The sequence below is a fragment of the Carassius gibelio genome, chromosome A16 (genome assembly GCF_023724105.1).
Source record: "Carassius gibelio isolate Cgi1373 ecotype wild population from Czech Republic chromosome A16, carGib1.2-hapl.c, whole genome shotgun sequence".
Classification (NCBI taxonomy): Eukaryota; Metazoa; Chordata; class Actinopteri; order Cypriniformes; family Cyprinidae; genus Carassius; species Carassius gibelio.
The window spans coordinates 4851855-4865394 of record NC_068386.1 but is presented as its reverse complement, the minus strand read 5'-3'; the positions used below and the strand labels follow the sequence as shown (position 1 = coordinate 4865394).

At 35.4% G+C, this 13540-nt stretch overlaps 1 protein-coding gene across 1 annotated transcript; it reads left to right on the top strand.

Annotated features, from left to right (window-relative positions):
* The first annotated feature begins 4238 nt into the window (after nucleotides 1-4238).
* dpys (dihydropyrimidinase) lies at nucleotides 4239-13310 on the top strand. Its single transcript, XM_052617460.1, has 9 exons — nucleotides 4239-4724; nucleotides 5664-5822; nucleotides 6036-6215; nucleotides 8604-8793; nucleotides 9878-10034; nucleotides 10205-10346; nucleotides 10602-10744; nucleotides 12509-12716; nucleotides 12825-13310. The coding sequence occupies exons 1-9, from the start codon at nucleotides 4473-4475 to the stop codon at nucleotides 12897-12899; spliced, it is 1506 nt and encodes a 501-aa protein (XP_052473420.1). The 5' UTR covers nucleotides 4239-4472; the 3' UTR covers nucleotides 12900-13310.
* The last annotated feature ends 230 nt before the right edge of the window (nucleotides 13311-13540 follow it).

The following is a 13540-nucleotide window of genomic DNA, read 5'->3' as shown; positions in this document are numbered from 1 at the left end:
TTTGTGTACCTGGTGCCTCTACAGTGTTGCAGAGGTCAGTGTCACAGCATTGGGGATTCAAGATGGTTTTGTTTTGTCTAGAATTACTGCTGTCAGTAACACACAGCATCTTCTTACTGCTACATAATGCAATGCCATCTATAAAAAGACAATTAAAAAACTATATGAAAAAAATCTTAAACTTGTGATTTTTTTCATAAGCTTGTAATGCTTACTGTTGTATATGGTGAAAGAGCCACACTTAAGAGGACTTTTTCTTAGGTTTTGTTTGCATTGTTCAGATGAATTGTATTAGTAGTTGCACTGGTAACATCTCAGTGCAAGTACTGAAAGATAAAGACAAAATGCATTTGTTTAATGCATATATTTTTTTTAATATAATTACATTTTAAATAAAATAAAATAACACTTTTAAAGTTCACAAGTTTTGTTATAAATATAGAATAATAATTACATATACTGAAATCTAAGGCAGATCTTAGTTTTTTATTCAATATTTTTGCAATTTTGAATATTCAAATGGATTCAGGTCAGAATCAGAGCATCAGTTCACTTAAAGGGGGGGTGAAATGCTCGTTTTCACTCAATATCCTGTTAATCTTGAGTACCTATAGAGTAGTACTGCATCCTTCATAACTCCAAAAAGTCTTTAGTTTTATTATATTCATAAGAGAAAGATAGTCTGTACCGATTTTTCCCGGAAAAACACGAGCGCCTAGAGGTGTGACGTGTGGGCGGAGCTAAAGAATCACGAGCGCGAGTAGGCTTTTGAGTTGAGCGCGTCTGGAAGCTGTGACACCGTGAGGACAAAACCAACCAAAACAAACCATGGCTAACAGTCAGATTCAGCGTATATTTATGATCCAGAATCAGATCCAGAGGCTGAAATTGAACAAGAGCAGCATCAGCAAAGGCGTCTCTATGTGGTATGTACTGAAACTGTATATATTTGCTTAGCGGTTTTGGAAAATGACTAAGTTCCACTTTGTCATCTTTTTTTTTAAGCTGTACATGTGGAAAGTGCAGTTTGATGACAACATCGCATGTTGTTTACTTGATGTGCTCATGTGCCGATAGCTAAGTTAACAACACAGAGATATTTGAAGCAGTTTTACTCACCGCATGCGGTTCCAACACACGATCGTGACCCTTTTTCGTTGGGACTGCATTATCCTTAAGAAATAAACGATGTGCAAATCCGGCGTCAAACTGGGCCTTGTTTGTAAAACAAGCATCTTCGAAATGCAGGGAACAAACACAAACACTTGCACAACTCCGTTGATGCTCTGTAAAAATAAACTCCATTCACTGGTCCCTTAATGCTGTTTCTCTTTTGGTAATCTGTGCAGGTTTGTCTTGCCCTGGCAACCAAAAACACACGCCTTTTGTGACATTTCGCGACACTCTCGCTCTGATCAGTGAATGCCTGTGCTCTCAGTGCTCTGCTATACGGGAGCACGCGCTCTTCTGGCAGAAGTGCCCTCAGGACCCATATAAAGAAATTCCGCTCCATCTAACGTCACACAGAGCCATACTCGAAAAAAACTTTCCGAAACTTGTGACAAACCGGAAGAGGTATTTTTGGAACAGAAATACTCCTTCAAACGTACAACTTAATTTTTGAAACTTTGTCCATGTTTAGCATGGGAATCCAACTCTTTAACAGTGTAAAAAACTCAGTATGCATGAAATAGGATTTCACCCCCCCCCCCCCTTTAAAAAGAGACCTATTAGAAAAGTGTCTCTAGTTTTATTGCTGCTTTTGAACTTTTATGCACATTCAGATTTTGACTGATATCCCAGTCTGAAAGCTTTAAGTCAAGGTGTTGCATAATGATTAAGATAAGATTAATTAAGCAAATTTGCCTTTCAAAACAGCTGGAAATCAGATGTTTTATCGAGTTCTTTATTGTCCCTAGATGCATAGCACATTGCAGATCATGTCAAAGACACTGTACCATAAACTTTTTCACTGGTGATTATTATATTATTATAAACCTTATTTTGCATAATGTAGCCTTACTCTTAAAATTACTGTGAGATGATATCTTCATCACAGAATGCAAATATCAAGATATCTGCTGCTACTGTCGGGGAAGAAGGTTCATGTGGGATTCAAGTTCCTCACATCGAATGTCTCTGAATCCCGCAAGCTGCCATATATTTCAGATCCACAACTTTCACTTTAATATGCTTTTATCACAAAACAAACTTTTATCCCCTTTTATCACGCAAACTAAAACAAAAATGGGTAAATGGTGCCATCTTGTGGGCGAACATTTAAATACGAAAAACAACAACAAATGAGAACTTATGAACAATGAAGAAAACAGAAAATATTACAACGTTTATTGTTCGTTTTTCTTTGTTAAAAGTCTTGCTGGGAACTGTCGATTAAGCGGAGGATTTAACGTTTATTAACGGATTGAGGTAATAAAATATTTCATTTCAAATCAATAATTTATTTCGATCAAACACTTGATGTAGGCTGAATGTAGCCTAGGCTAAATTGACTACTAAATTAAACATGGCATTTAGAAAGGCTACCATGTCTTTTTGTTATGACCATTATATCAGATGTTTTTAAAACACGAGATTATTATAATAAAAGAATATTTAAAAATAAATAAAAATAAAACAAAATTCAAAAATCTTTATTTTTTTTTCCCCCAATTAATTAATTAATTATTATTTTATTTTTTACTAACCATCCGAACGAGCCGATTGGCTCAGATTAGTCAAGTTCATCATTCTGCTCATACCTGGTTTAAAACAGGTCACAGATTTCACAGAATGACGTTTAAAGATATCCTGACACATTATTCAACACAAAGATTATGCTAAAGTATGGAAGTTCTAAGCGGCCATGCATTATAATATTTTTTCTTCTTGTTTTCTCGTTATAACGACTTAATTTTCTCGTTATAACGACTTCATTTTCTCGTTTTCTCGACATAACGAAGTTCGTTTCCTCGTTATAACGACTTAATTTTCTCTAAGAAGTTACAAAACTGCTCCAGCAGGTGGCACTATAGACCTGAATATAACTGATGGGGCGTTGTACACTATCCACTTTACTGTATGCGGACCTTCCTCATGATCGCTATAATTTGTGCAGTCTTCATTACTGACATTTAATTAATTCATAAATGTTAAATGCTTGAATCAATATGAATATTTTGTGTATTAAGTTCCTGCTAGATGCATGAGTTTCACCAACACATTCTGTGTCATAAAATAACTGCTTATCAAAACCAAGGTTGACGTCACTGTATTCTGTTTATCTACAGTAGGACGGGATTTAACGATGTAGGCTGATGTGCTTCTTTTCCTTATTACTAATCTTTATTGTTAACCATATTGATGAGAAATGTGATGTATATGTAAAATAGGCTAATTTAATTCAGTTTTGTTCTATAATGTTGTAATCGTTTTTTTCTACACACACACACACTACACCTAGTCCTACACATGGACGCTCTTTTCAAACAGAAGCTTGTAACACACATGATATCTGCCACATCATATAATGAGTAGGCTACTACAAATTACAAATTATATATAATTTTAATTCAAATAAAGGGAAAATGAAAAGTGAGTTTAATCCAAGCAGCTAATTTCGCGGTGTTGCCATTTAAACATGTTAATTACAAAAACAAAACGTTAGTTGTACTGTCTCTGGAAAAATCAACAGTGATTGATCAGCCTTTATTTATATACAGAATTGTAGACTTTATTACCTAGGCGAAGCTAAATTTGCTGAAATATAGGTTACAGTAAGAGCGCCTGCATGGTTGTCCATCAGATGCCTGTCAAAGTTGAGTTCGTTACTATAGCAACAGTAAAACTGTCATGTCATTATAACGAGAAAACAAACTTTCGTTATGTCGAGATAACGAGAAAAATAAGTCGTTATAACGAGAAAACAAACTTCGTTATGTTGAGATCACTAGAAAAATAAGTCGTTATAACGAGAAAACGAACTTCTTTATGTCGAGATAACGAGAAAATTAAGTCGTTATAAAGAGAAAACAAAAAGGGAAAAAAATATAATGCATGGCCGCTTAGAACTTCCGTACTAAAGAGAATACGATTATAAAAAAGTTCTAAAAGTTTGTAGATAGTTAGGACCTGGAGGCGTCTCGGATCACTCTTGAGTGATGAATTGATTTGAACCGGTTCACTGAACCGAGTTCAGATAAATCATGCTCATCATGTCAGAAACAGGCTAAAACGGATAGGTCGGTTGGGCAGGTTTCGCAATGAAATGGGTGAGAGGTTTCAAAAAAGAAATGAAAAAGCAGTTCCAGTCTTGCAGATCACACTTCTAACCCAACACTGACAGACAGTGTTCCATGTTCATGCTTCTAGAGTTGCATGTTTAGTAAAGAAAACAATTCATCTATTGAACATCATTTGGACTCTTTTGTAATCATCGCATTTGTGCATTAGTCAGCTACTAAAAAGAAAATATGACAACTCAAAGCCGGATTTTAATTAAAGGAGGGAAGGTGGTAAATGAGGATTTCTCGGAGATGGCAGACGTGTTTATTGAAGATGGAGTTATAAGAGCAGTTGGCTCAGATCTGCAGGTAGCAGCTGGCACTCGGGTCATCGATGCCACAGACAGACTCGTGCTGCCGGGTGGAATAGACACTCACACACACATGGAGCTGTCATTCATGGGCACCACCGCTGTGGATGACTTTCAAACCGGTACCAAGGTAAATACAATTGATGGAAATCGTTTTGTGCATTTATCATTGTTCCTTAAATAATCATTAAATTGTTTTTTAACGAAATAAAAACACTGAAATTAAGCATAATGCCCCTATTGATGGCATTAGTCTCATGATTCTAACTGATGACAGGTTTGTTAGTAGCTCATTTGGGGAAATCCATTATTAAATAAGCTCAGTTAATTATTTAAATAAGCTCAGTGTGCTTGTAAGAGAACATTATGGCTTAAATATTTAATTTCACCTACTGCATACTGACGTAGTCACTCAAATGTCTTACAGGATAGAACAGACACTTAAATGCAATCTGATGCATGCACTATGAACCCAGAACCTTTAGAAATTAAAAGAAAAATATCGTTTTAACTATCATATTTTATACATCAGGCTTTTATGGCCTATATAATATTTTAATGAAAATGAGGGAAAAAAGCACATCAGTATTATACAGAGGATGGAACTAAGCAAAAACAATGCATTTTGGTGCAGATATTGTTATACTGTATATATATATATATATATATATATATATATATATATATATATATATATATATATATATATATATATATATATATATGTTGCCAAAAAGTAAGATGAAATATTGATAGCTTGTAATGTGAATCAATGGGACCTTTATAACAGTATGCATATAAATATCACTCTATATCCGATAATATGTCTTAGTAAGCTGATGTTTAATGCTTAGTTATGTAATTAAAACTTTGTAGTTTTATTATATAAAACTAATTTTGGGAGGCAAACCATCTAATGTAATGCAACACAATGGTGATTGATAAAACAAATGATTTATGGATGATTAAGTAAACCTAAGTTGCTTCAGATGGAACTAGAGAGTTAATTTGTAACAATGTGAGTGTTGATGGTCCTTTGCTTTACTTTGCTAATACCTTGTGTCCACAGGCTGCAGTGGCTGGAGGCACGACCATGATCCTGGACTTTGTCATCCCACACAAGGGGTGTTCACTTTTAGAAGCCTATGAGCGGTGGAGAGCAACGGCTGACCCCAAAGTCTGCTGCGATTACTCCCTTCATATGGCAGTGACCTGGTGGGATGACACTGTATGATGGCCACCTTATATTTAGAAATAAATACATTATATTTTAATAATGAAAGTTGCACTAAAGGTCATTTTTGAATTATGAACTTACAAACTGTTTCATTGTACTCAAGTGCGGTCCTCCCTCATGGTGGGATTACATGTGATTTCCATCTGACTATAAATGTGATTATATATCGTTAACACTAACATATAAATCTGGGACTTTCTCTAGGTCAAGAAGGAAATGGAGAGTCTTGTTCGTGAAAAAGGTGTCAACTCTTTTAAGATGTTCATGGCTTACAAAGATGTCTTCATGCTGCGTGACCATGAGCTCTATGCCGCATTTGCCCAGTGTAAAGAGATCGGAGCAATAGCTCAAGTCCATGCAGAGAATGGAGACCTTATTGCAGAGGTGAGAAGTTTTCTGGGTTTGCATTTATGACTTAAAATTACAATTCTGCTTCCTGTTTGCACACATTCAAATTCAAGAATCTACCATGGAACTACAGTGTGTTCGTAAAGACACATGACCTTAAAAGATGATGCCAGATATGAGTGGAGAATGGTTCATGGAAAGAGGAAGGCTCTTTTTTTCTAAGCAGATTCCTATGCATATTTAAGAGTGGCCCTTAGTTACAGTATCATCTTTACTGTTCATTCTTAAAAATAAAGGTTCTCAAAGGCTGTTTTCATAGTGTGGCCATTGAACCACTGTTTTCCCAAAAGAAGATTTCAGTGAAACGTTCTTAAAATAACCTTTTTTTTTCTTAGTGTGAAGAACATTTTAAAAATATGAAGCATTTATTTATTTTTTTTTGGAATGGAATGGTTCCATGGATGTTAAAGGTTCTTCATTGAATTACAGATACCAGTTTTAAAAAAAAAAAAGCTTTCTTTTTACGAGTGTTGGATCTGTTTAGAAACCCTCTTTGTGCATCGGCAAGAGATTTTCCCCCCAAAGCTCTCTGCTCTTTCACCCCTGAGTTAAACTTCACCATGATTTAAGAAGAGTAAACCAGTGTGCAGGTGTTTCTTGTAAATCATTCTTTAAATGCAAAGCTGATCGAGCCCTTGACAAACAGGTCATGTTACACAAGAACTGGCCTGTGCTTTTAAACTGAACACATTTGAAGGGCAGAAAACTGTTATAAATGTAATGTTTAATGTGAGTGTGTTATAAAACGAACAATAACCAGCCATTTTCTATCTCGTAAATGCTGACCACATTTATTTTTAGACTTTCTATTGCCCAATATGTTTCAAAAAGCAGTAGAAAGAACCAGATGTGTCATGTTAGTTTAAGAGTGGTCAGATTTTATGATATGCCACTAAATCTACATATTTAGGCAATTTATATTGAATGTTAAAATTAACTGAAATACACTTTGAAATCCTAGCATTCTAAAAACAAATCACATGACAATTCCAAACATGTGAAATATGATTCCACTGGAGGGCAGCACATGCATACATGAGTTAATGAAGTTGTATTTAATGCTGGCTGTTTTTCACTAGTTCCAGAAAGACTATTGTAAAAATCATGTACAGGGAGAGGAGGTGTAACAAATCTGTCAGCCTCAGGTCAGATGGAACGAGTCAAGACCAGACTTGACAAAGACTATATATGATAGTTATGACTATATATGACAGACTTGATAGTTTCTCAAAAGAAACGTAAAGATCCAAAACCCAAAAGTACAAAGAAATACTTTTCATTTTCTCTTAAATGAAAATAAACCTTTAAATGAAATTCTTAAAGACACAAACCATAGTGTCTCAGTAGCCACACTCATACGTTTAGCATTATTTGACACAGAGTCTATCCTTCCTCTTTCCCCTTCTGTAGAAACTCAAGTTATTTTTATTCAAAGAGTCTTAGTAAACTTTAACTCCTGCCTTCACTAATTATCTAAAAATGCTTATTAATTAACTTATTAAATTGGTATTAACATTCCAAACAGCATCAGAAGAAGCTGACATAGAGAGAGAGAGAGAGAGAGAGAGAGAAGCCTAAAATATAAAGTCAAAATCATATTGACTGGTAAAAACACAAAAAAATGTCCTTGGTGTTTCACAGATCGCGAAAACGACTTAAAGTGCTGTATTATGCACATTAGGCCAGTAGTTGGCGATGTCACTTTGTAAAGAAACACTATGCGAACATGTAATAGTTATAAAAAAATAAATAAATACAATTTATAATAATAGGCCTGCTGTTTTCTCAAATTTCAGTGTTTTTAGTTTACAGAGAGACGACAACGGTATTGTTTTCAAAGAAGTTTGCGTTTTCAGGCCTGAAATGTTGTCAAGTAAACGTTCCCCCATAGCAACCACTTAAAACATCCTAGATACCACATATTAATGCACTAAAAATAACTCACAACACCTGGTAACCACTAAAACACCTTAACATCTCTGTAAGGTGGCACTAAAGACATTCAGAACATCTGAGCAATCATAGCAATGCCTCAGCAACCACCTATGACACTAAAGCAAGATAACGACAAAAGAATGGGTTAAAACACTCTGAACACCTAAGCAACCACATATAAATGCCCTGACGTTGTGGCAGTGAGTTTTGCAAGGCAAGCATCACTCCTGTCTTCTTCAGAAAATGTAAAAATATACTATTCTTTTTCTGCTTTGCAAGCACTGCTATTTCCTTCAGAAATGCTAATCTAAAGATTGTAGTTGCTTAATCTGAAGAATTTTATGCTGATGAAGCATGCTGAGATACAGTCGCAGAGCATGCATAGATTAGATTTCCTGTGAATATAGATTTGTGTGTGTTCTGACACAGGGGGCTAAGCGTATGCTCTCTCTGGGCATCATGGGGCCTGAGGGCCATGAGATGTGTCGTCCGGAGGAAGTGGAGGCTGAGGCCACCCAGCGCGCCATCACTATCGCCCATGCCGTTAACTGCCCGCTCTACGTAGTGCACGTCATGAGCAAATCTGCAGCGAAGGTGGTGGCTAATGCACGCAGAAATGGTGGGTAAAATCAAATAAGACAAGACAACATGATTATTGATAGGACGAAAGTTTCAAAATATTAAGTAAAGATCATGTTCCATGAAGACATTTTGTAAAATTCCTATTATAAATACAGTATATCAAAAACTAATTTTTGTTTAGTAATATGCATTGCTAAGAACTTCATTTGGACAACTTAAAGGTGATTTTCTCAATGTTTAGATTATATTTTAAATTTTTTTGCAACCTCAGATTCCAGTTTTTAAATAGTTGTATCTCAGTTTTTTTTGGTTCAGGGTCACATATGTTCCTGGTCTTTTTATTGCACGCTATTTCAAATAAAAATCCTGACTTGTTTCCACTTGAAAACAACTTACCTGAACAATTAGTAAAAAGTTTTTTTTTTTTTTTTTTTTTTGAAAGTCATTTTTTATTCTAATCAAGGCTACTTGATGAAAATACAGTAATATTTAAACTTTTTAAAAGAACTGTTTTCTATTTAATACAATTTAAAATGTAATTTATTCCTGTGATGGCATTGCTGAATATTCTGCATCCTTACTCTAGTTTTATTTGTCACGTGATCCTTCAGAAAACATTCTATGTTGTTTGATTTTTGAATTTGAAAAAAAATAAATCTTATTATTATCATTGGTGACAACAGTTGTGCTGTTTAATATTTTGTGCAGAAACTTATTTTTCAGGATTCTTTGATTAATAGAATGTTTAAAAGAACAGCATTTATTTGAAATTCAAATCTTTATAACATTATAAACATAACTGTCACTTTTGGTCAATTTAATGCAGCACTGCTGAATAAAAGTATTAAAAGTCTTTTGAAAAAACTAAATCTTACCCTAAACCTTTGAGCAGTAGTCTATAGGAAATACAATTTAGTCGCATCGTACATTAAAATGGTTTCATTTGGAAATGGGTAAGATTATAGATTTAAAATGGGGGGAACATCAACAACACCATTTAATGTTTTAATAAGTGTAAGTAAGATGAGGTGGTTTTGGCACCTTTGAGGTGATGTGATTTCCAAACCTGATTTTCATGCACTCATTATTGATCCTTGATCACACTGATTGTCTCTCGTCAGGCCGAGTGGTGTTTGGAGAGCCCATTGCGGCTGGACTTGGCACAGATGGCACTCACTATTGGCATAAGGATTGGGCTCATGCTGCTAGTTTTGTCATGGGCCCACCCTTGAGACCAGACCCCAGTACCCCTGGATATCTCATGGACCTGCTGGCCAAGTCTGTGGGAACTTTCACGGTTTCAACATTTACTAACATTTCCCTACAAACTCGCATGACTTTCTTTTCTTCCATAGAATACAAAAGTTCAAGCATGTTCCAAGATGAAAAAATAAGTAATATTTTAAAGCATCATGAATGATGAGGTGATAATGTGCATTATCTTACAGTGATGATCTAAGCGTAACAGGAACCGATAACTGCACATTCTCAGTGTGTCAGAAAGCCCTAGGGAAAGACGACTTCACCAAAATCCCAAACGGAGTCAATGGTGTTGAAGATAGGATGTCTGTAATATGGGAGAAGGGAGTGGTCAGTATCTATCCATCTATCTATCTATCTATCTATCTATCTATCTATCTATCTATCTATCTATCTATCTATCTATCTATCTATCTATCTATCTATCTATCTATCTATCTATCTATCTATCTATCTATCTGTCTGTCTGTCTGTCTGTCTGTCTGTCTATGTCAGTGTAGTGCTGACCTTTAACTTTCTCATTCTTGGATGTGGGGTGCAGCGATCACAAAAATAACTCACAATTTGTGGCTTTATTTTCCCCAGCACAGCGGAAAAATGGACGAAAACCGGTTTGTAGCTGTCACCAGTACTAACGCAGCAAAAATCTTCAACCTTTATCCTCGAAAAGGAAGAATTGCTAAAGGCTCTGATGCAGACCTGGTCATATGGGACCCAAAGGCCACCAGGTAACTCACCGCAGCCTAGGAAGCTACATGTGACCTCATTTACATGCCCTAATGAATAATGAGCCGTGCTTTATTGCGCAGACATTCCTAACAGCCAGACATTTGATATGAGAAAAAAGACAAAGACTCTTTTAAATAAATTTGAATAGAGAAGAATAACTGATTAACTGCAGCTGTGACGTCAAAATTCAGAAGACTAAATCACCATTTCAAATATGGTCTGTTTTAAACTTGGACGTTTGGCACCCCACCAACCGTTTGAATTTCTGTAGGCAGGAATTATTTTAATGATATTACAATGGGCAATAAACGTCTGTAGGTTCAAATACCTGGGCTGATGGTTAAGCATGTTTTTGCCTGAATGGGGTCATACAGGTTCTATAAGTGCAGATGTTGCCATGACGAAGCATTAACACAGCCGATTGGCTGAGAAGAGATGACCATAAATGGAGAAACTGAAGCGTTCTTCCTGCTCAAACGCGTCGTTTATAAAGCACACGCATGAGAGGAGAGGACTGAAACAGCAGAGCGTCGTGGGTCTTATGTAATTGGGCCACGTTGTTGCTCCTTTTCCCCCATGAATCTGGGCTGAATCCTTCTCCTCCTAGGCAAATAACCAAATAACCATGTGAGTTAAGCAGCGAGGAGCAATGTGCTGAAATTGAGCGCACAGCAGCGCTGCATTAATCAGAGCTGAGTGCTCGTGTAAGAGACCGGTGATGTTTCTGGGTTCATATAAGACAATTAGGGTCAACTCAATGTACTGTATGTTCTTAAGAGGAAAATAATGGAAAGCAAGACCGTTGTCCAAGATATTTGCATTAACATACACTTTATGTTTAGATCAAAACATAAGTGTACATCACATTTGATTGGACTGACAGGTAATTCAGTTATGAAATTGCATAAATATCCACCCATAATTATTAAGATAAAGCATTATGATTTTACCACTTGTAAGGGTTAATCATAGGCACCAAGTGATTCATATTCAATAAGTTGTTACCAAGTGTAAATGTTGAACTAAGTTCTTCTGCAAGCAAAAACAAAACAAAACAAAACTTAAAATAAAGAAACTGTAAAAGAGATGCTGTCAGAAGATAAGAATGAGTTTGCAATATCTGAGGCAATATATTTTTTAAGCAGTACAACCTTTAACCTCAAACTTGGGACTGTAGCATTCATCATTTTGAAATGCTGTAATATGTATTGTCTTTCAAAGTATCATAATAGATTCAACAATAAATGGTGGTTCACAAGGTATGCATTTTTATACATAATAAATCAGTTAATGAAAACGTTGTGCAGATAAGTTAAGTCAGGCCGAATCCAGTGTGAAAATTAATATCCTTTGCGTTGTATCAGTTGATGGAATTTTTCTAAATTAGCTTTTTAAGATAATAGCTGTCATCTTAATATCTTATTTCTGCTGGTTTGTCTCAGTTCTGGAGACAGATGGCCATGCAGAGCTCATTCCTTCAACTGTGCTGATACAGCAAAAGAATGGCTAAAAAATAAGCTGAATTTGGCAAACAACAGATTTGGGCTGAAAAACTGTAGTTTGCCATTGTACACACTTTAAACTGGCTCAAAGGTTCTTCTGCTGATTTATTAAAGTATTTGTTTTAATACATTAGGATGCACTGGGCAATAGCCTTCAGTACATACATAATTATATATTTACACACTGGTTTACATTATATATAAATGTAAGTCAGTAAGTCAACTTTTGTTTTTATTAATGTAATCTTATGTTGTTTTTAGGGTGATTTCCGCTAAGACTCACCACCAGGCTGTGGACTATAACATTTTTGAGGGAATGCTGTGTCATGGGCTTCCAGTGGTCACAATCTCCAGGGGGAAGGTGGTTTATGAAAATGGGCAACTGTTCACAAAGCCAGGCGCGGGACGATACATCCCACGGACACCCTTCGCTGAATTTGTGTATAAGAGGATTAATCAGCGGGAAAAGGTTAAATAAGTTTGGGCTCTGCTTTAATAATGCCCAGCAAATTTTGAAGTGTGGTCATTGTGTGCAATATGAACTACTGTTAATGATTCTGTCTTCTTTTTTTTTTAGGTTGGAATGCCCAGTGCTGTGTGCAGAGAACCGTACACTGGAGAAATCATATCTGTAGCCCCAAATAGATCTTGAATCATGGAAGAAAATGTTTTATAGGAGTGTTTTATAAGATGAATTTGCAATATACTATTAAAAATTAATCCTCTCGCTACAACCAGAAAAATTGTTTCAGCCTAATGCCACAGAGGAAAGCTTCACAAATAAGTTTTTGGTTCTGCAAAGAACCCAGAAACCAACACACTGCTCTGAAGAACCCATAAAACCGTATTTTTCCCCAATAAACTACTGTATATACTCAAGAACTCAAAAGCCCTCTAGAGAAGAAGGTGCTGCTTCAAACCACTCGGGCATTAATGATGAACAATGATCAGTTCTGAAATAGTTTTAAGTCCTCCCCTAAAAATGCCATACAGTATTGTCAAATACATTTTTTTGTTTTTTAAGCTACAAAATGTTTAAATAAATTGTTATATTCTATCATGATCAGACTCTGAGAAGAGATTATTTTTTTTTTTTAGAAAAGCTACTTTTATTCAGTTAGGATGCAATAAATTGAACAAAAGTGACACTAAAGACATTTATAATATTACAAAAGATTTATATTTCAAATGAATGCCATATACAATATATATATAATAAATGTTCCTTGAAAATTCAGGTTTGCTTTCAAAGGAATAAATTACATTAAATATATTATAATATATTAAAATAGA